At 45.7% G+C, this 6,000-nt stretch overlaps 1 protein-coding gene across 3 annotated transcripts in view; it reads right to left on the minus strand.

Annotated features, from left to right (window-relative positions):
- Positions 1–6,000, minus strand: part of PIK3CB (phosphatidylinositol-4,5-bisphosphate 3-kinase catalytic subunit beta) — a 254,891-nt gene that overhangs the window by 56,514 nt on the left and 192,377 nt on the right. For all 3 annotated transcript variants that reach the window (XM_075340956.1, XM_075340957.1, XM_075340958.1), the window contains exon 12: positions 4,397–4,450. In XM_075340956.1, coding sequence (XP_075197071.1) covers positions 4,397–4,450 — 54 coding nt within the window. The remainder of the gene's footprint in view (positions 1–4,396; positions 4,451–6,000) is intronic.

Below are 6,000 nucleotides of genomic sequence, written 5' to 3' on the forward strand. Positions count from 1 at the left end.
CTTATTTTTCTTCCCATGGACAACAATCACACATTTATGCTTCAATTTACCTTGAAGATGTATGGCTAGACCCTAACTAACATTCATGTGGCAGTGGCACTCTTCTCCTCTATGTGGCCGGGAGGGGGCAGAAGGCGGGAGTCCGGAGCAGGACTCGGGAATGATGGTTTTGACGTCACACATTGCTGCTTCTGCGGGAGCGAGCAGGGCCAGATGGGAAACGTGATCCAAGAGGCGGCACTCGGGAGGCAGGAAATGGGACCCTGTAGCGGCGGCCAAGCCCACATCATAGTGCAGTAGCGGCTGGGAGGCAGGACCCAGCATTCGGGAGGCGGGACTTGGGAGCAGCAACCAAGTAAACATCTTAGCGCAGTAGCATCCAGAAGACGGAAACCTGGTGACAACACTCATGAGGCGGGACTCGGGAGCGGGTGAGCAAATACTACCCTGCCATGGTGGGAAGAAGCGGCAGGATGATTTGGGAGCTACATTATGCCTATTCCAGTGCCTGCAGGGTTAGGTTATGTCTTCATGATGTTAGTAAAAAAATAGAATAGTCGGCACTTTCCAATCATATAGTCTGAACTGGTGCAAACTGAACACAGCATACATTATCAAGAATAACAGTTGCACTCAAGTAGAGGGAAGGAGAAAACAAAAAAAAAATGCATATGGTGAACATTGGAATGTGAATTTGCATTACTGCAAGAAAACATGAACAAAATTTGGGGGAAAAAAATGAGTTATTTTGCAAACAAAATTGTCCAAATTTACTTGAGCCCAAATACCACGCCAAGGTATAACTCTCAATTGGGTCCCAACCTAAATTTCTGCCTCTTTTCATGTCACTCTTGACCTCTTTATAAGGGCTAGAGAAGAACCTGCAAAAGAAAACTTCACTGAACTGATATTTATTACATGTCCTAAGGGTGGGCCATTAAAATCCACGATGTGACCAAGTATTTTAAAAGGAAGGTGTCGCGTTTTTTATTTTTGTATTAATAACAGTGATTATGAAATCAAGTATTTTTAATACAAAATTAAACTCACTGTTTATTTAGTTTTTATTTAATTCTAGTTTTACTGAAGCACTGGGGGCTGCCAATTTGGATTTGCTGTGAGTAAAGACCGTTACTCACCTCCTTTATGGCAGCCCTCTGTGCATTCAATCTGATAGTCGGACTCTGACTCCTATACTTAATACAGGACAGCTCCCTGCTGTGACCTGGAAGCGCCACTTGGGCTGTCCAGATCACAGCAGAGGGAGGATATCGGCATCTGTGTGAGTACCGGCGCCCCTTCCCCTGCTACAGTCTCCAATGACACTCCTCCGCCACTGCTGCTACCGTCTCAATGACACGCCCCACTTTCCTTGCCGCAGCGGGTGTGCATGCAGAGCATTGTGTGTAGGCGTGTGTGCATGCAGAGCATTGCAGGCGGGCGTGCGTGTGGCAAGAGCATTGAATGAGAAGGTGTGTCCAAACTTTTGGTCTGTACTGTACACAAAGAGTTTTCTTTATTTTCATGACTCTGAAAATTGTAGATTCACATTGAAAGTATCAAAACTATGAATTAATACATGTGGAATGAAAGACTTAACAAAAAAGTGTGAAACAACTGAAAATATGTGTTATTTTCTAGGTTCTTCAAAGTAGCCACCTTTTGCTTTGATTACTGCTTTACACACTCTTGGCATTCTCTTGATGAGCTTCACCGGAAATGGTCTTTCAACAGTCTTGGCGTTCCCAGAGATGCTTAGCACTTGTTGGCCCTTTTGCCTTCACTCTGCGGTCCAGCTCACCCCAAACCATCTCGATTGGGTTCAGGTCTGGTGACTGTGGAGGCCAGGTCATCTGGCGTAGCACCCCATCACTCTCCTTCTTAGTCAAATAGCCCTTACACAGCCTGGAGGTGTGTTTGGGGTCATTGTCCTGTTGAAAAATAAATGATGGTCCAACTAATCACAAACCGGATGGAATAGCATGCTGCTGCAAGATGCTGTGGTAGTCATTCTGGTTCTGTATGCCTTCCATTTTGAACAAATCCCCAACAGTGTCACCAGCAAAGCACCCCCACACCATCTCCTCCATGCTTCACGGTGGGAACCAGGCATGTAGAGTCCATCCATTCACCTTTTCTGCGTCGCACAAAGACATGGTGGTTGGATCCAAACATCTCAAATTTGGACTCATCAGACCAAAGCACAGATTTCCACTGGTCTAATGTCCATTCCTTGTGCTCTTTAGCCCAAGCAAGTCTCTTCTGCTTGTTGCCTGTCCTTAGCAGTGGTTTCCTAGCAGCTATTTTACCATGAAGGCCTGCTGCACAAAGTCTCCTCTTAACAGTTGTTCTAGAGATGTGTCTGTTGCTAGAACTCTGTGTGGCATTGACCTGGTCTCTAATCTGAGCTGCTGTTAACCTGCGATTTCTGAGGCTGGTGACTCAGATAAACTTATCCTCTGCAGCAGAGGTGACTCTTGGTCTTCCTTTCCTGGGGCAATCATAATGTGAGCTAATTTCTTTGTAGCGTTTGATGTTTTTTGCCACTGCACTTGGGGACATTTTCAAAGTTTTCCCAATTTTTCGGAGTGACTGACCTTCATTTCTTAAAGTAATGATGGCCACTCGTTTTTCTTTACTTAGAATTTGTATTATGACAAGAAAACAGCAGCTAACAGTCTATTCAGTAGGACTATCAGCTGTGACCAGACCAGACTTCTGCACAACGCAACTGATGGTCCCAACACCATTTATAGGGCAACAAATCCCACTTATTAAACCTGACAGGGCACACCTGTGAAGTGAAAACCATTTCCGGTGACTACCTCTTGAAGCTCATCAAGAGAATGCCAAGAGTGTGCAAAGCAGTAATCAAAGCAAAAAGGTGGCTACTTTGAAGAACCTAGAATATAAGACATATTTTCAGCTTTTTCACACTTTTTTGTTAAGTATTTCATTCCACGTGTTAATTCATAGTTTTGATGCCTTCAATGTGAATCTACAATTTTCAGAGTTATGAAAATAAAGAAAACTCTTTGAATGAGAAGGTGTGTCCAAACTTTTGCGTGCGTGTGGCAGAGCATTGTGGGCAGGCATGTGGCAGAGTATTGCGTGCGGGCGTGCATACAGAGCATTGCGGGCATGTGTGCATACAGAGCATTGCAGGTGGGCATGCTTGTGGCAGAACATTGCATGCGTGCATGCAGAACATTGCATGCGGGCGTGCGTGCATGCAGAGCATTGCAGGTGGGCGTGAGCGTGCATGCAGAGCATTGCAAGCAGGCGTGTGGCAAGCATTGCGTGCATGTATGTGGCATAGCATTGCATGCGGGTGTGCGAGCATGCAGAGCATTGTAGGCGGGCGTTTGGCAGAGCATTGCGGGACGTGTGTGGCAGAGCATTGTGTGTGCGTGCGTGTGGCAGAGCATGGTGCGTGCGTGTGGCAGAGCATGGTGTGTGTGCGTGAGACAGAGCATTGTGTGTGCGTGCGGCAGAGCACTGTGTGTGCGTGCGTGTGGCAGAGCATTGTGTATGTGCGTGCGTGTGGCAGAGCATTGTGTATGTGCGTGCGTGTGGCAGAACATTATGTGTGCGTGCGTGTGGCAGAGCATTGTGTGTGTGCGCGTGCGTGTGGCAGAGCATTGTGTGTGTGCGCGTGCGAGTGGCAGAGCATTGTGTGTGTGCGCGTGCGTGTGGCAGAGCATTTCAGGCGGGCGTGCGTGGGGCAGAGCATTGTGTGCGCAAATGACTGCATGCAGAGCATTGCATGCGGACGTGCATGCAGGGCATTACAGGCGGGCGTGCATGCAGGGCATTGCGGGTGTGCGTGTGGCAAAGCAATGTGGGCGTGCGTGGGGCAGAGCATTTAACTATAAGAAGAATAACAACAATAAGAAAAAAAAGAGGCTGAGTTTCCGGTCTGTGACCAAAGGACAATTTGGTGACGGATTGTTTCAGCAGTAGCCAGCAAAAATGTAAATGAAGTTCCAGACTGGAAGACGTGTTGTAATTGTGGACGTGAAAAAGATAATGGTGCCCCGATCTCTGTAGATTGTATACACAGATGGTCAAAGGTGAAGATAAACTTGAAAGATAGTTTTCCTTTTGCACTTCTGTACAACATTCCTGAAATAACGTGACATCAGATATTACCCTGCTTTATGGATCCGTCACTTCTTGTACAGTGTATGTGCGATGTCTCAATCCCCGTGATAAATTCTGTTGCGTTCCTGTGCCCGGTGCATTGTGGGAGCTCACATGGCGCGTACACGGACAGAATATACTGTACAGATTCCAGGATCACCAGATTCAGGATGCTCAGTTTGGTTGTGACTTCTAATCCCAGCGGTTATACAGACCCTGCATGTTATATATCCCATAATGTTCGAGAACTCACCGACATATTCAGGCTGTCACTGTGCCGAGCAATCTCTGCAGCTTTTTCAAGTATCTGTTCAAAGAAATGTTTTAGTTTAGACATTGAGCTCAGGTCACACATCAAGATCAATAGTAACAACATAAAATAATACAAGTGACAGAGGAACAGAACCGCAGCTCTGTGTGACTACACCATACACACACCAAAAGGTCATCTGCAGGGGGGACAACATTTTATTAAGCAAGGTGGCTTCATTATCTACGACACCAATAATGGAGATCATTAATGTTGGTGAAGCCCTATTGGCCTCTACATAACCGTTAAAGGGGTCTTCCAGCCATACAAGCCCACAGCTGCCAGGCAAAGGCCAGTAATGCTGACCCCCTATACACAAGTATGCTTAGCAGGAGAAAGAGGAGAGAAAATCTCTGTTAGTCTTCTGGCAGCGGCTTATTTCTTCGCTGAGAAAAAAAAAGGATCAGGCAGGATGAAAATCAACATGTCTGATTCTTCTTTTGCACATTGTCCTGTGGCAATAGCTTAGGGCCCCATTCACATTGGAGGGATGGCTGCTCCTTAAAATCGGCAGCTCAAGCCGACATTCATATAATGTGACATGAACGGCCGGGGAAATCACTCAGAAATCCCGCAGCTGTTCGCTGATTTGTCAAACACTACTACTCTCTAGCGCCCCCCTTGTCTGCAGGCCACTTTTGGTACTGCAGGACAATGCATAAAATGAGGCTGCTGAGCTAATAATGCCAAATATTGGAGGTCTCACAGCAAGGGCAAATGTATATATCACAGATTCCCGCTAATGGAATATATATATACCTCGATACCCTTAATGATAGCACTCCAATAATTCTATGCAATAACAATTACGCTGCCACCACCCAGCTTTTCGGGATAGCTGGGGACCTGTTTCAGATAGCATAAGGCCCTTCGGGTTTTTGGATTCGTATATAAAGCATGAGGAAAGAAACTATTAAATTTTATATATTTAATCCGAAAATAGGCAGTGTTAAAAAAAAATATACAAGAATTTACAAAAGGGAACAATACAATTGCAGTATAGACAGTTACATAAAAATAAAAGGTATAAATATGAAACTTACTAAACTCGTGCCATAGAAGTGACGTCCGAACTTAGGGAGTGGAGGCACTCCAAGACAAGAAGATGGTAGAATCGGCCAGTATCACCCTTACTGATGCCCTCCAGACTGACTGACACCCCCCAGAAAGGAGCTGTCGCTTTTATGCCTTAGGTAACCCCCTTCTCTGTGACCTCATTTTACAGTCTCTTGTGGGCTGTGCCGAGATGGTCCCAAAGGTTCCTTAATTCTAGCTTTCCCCATATCTTTGCCCCTGGGCCACTCAGGTGAAAGATATTAGCGTCATATTTTATATCTCGATTTTACATTTACCTAGATACCAAACAACGCCTCTAGCACGATTTTACTGGCCAATACTAATTTGTCGTGATACCGGCGATCTCCCCGTCAAGCGAAACGGTGCTCTGGGTTCAGCATTCCACAGGGATTCTGGAAATATGCTTTTAATTTTTCTAGCATTAACGGAGCACTTAAAAACTGTTTTGGAAGTTTTCCCTCCAATAGAAC

This window comes from Anomaloglossus baeobatrachus, chromosome 3 (genome assembly GCF_048569485.1).
Source record: "Anomaloglossus baeobatrachus isolate aAnoBae1 chromosome 3, aAnoBae1.hap1, whole genome shotgun sequence".
NCBI lineage: Eukaryota > Metazoa > Chordata > Amphibia > Anura > Aromobatidae > Anomaloglossus > Anomaloglossus baeobatrachus.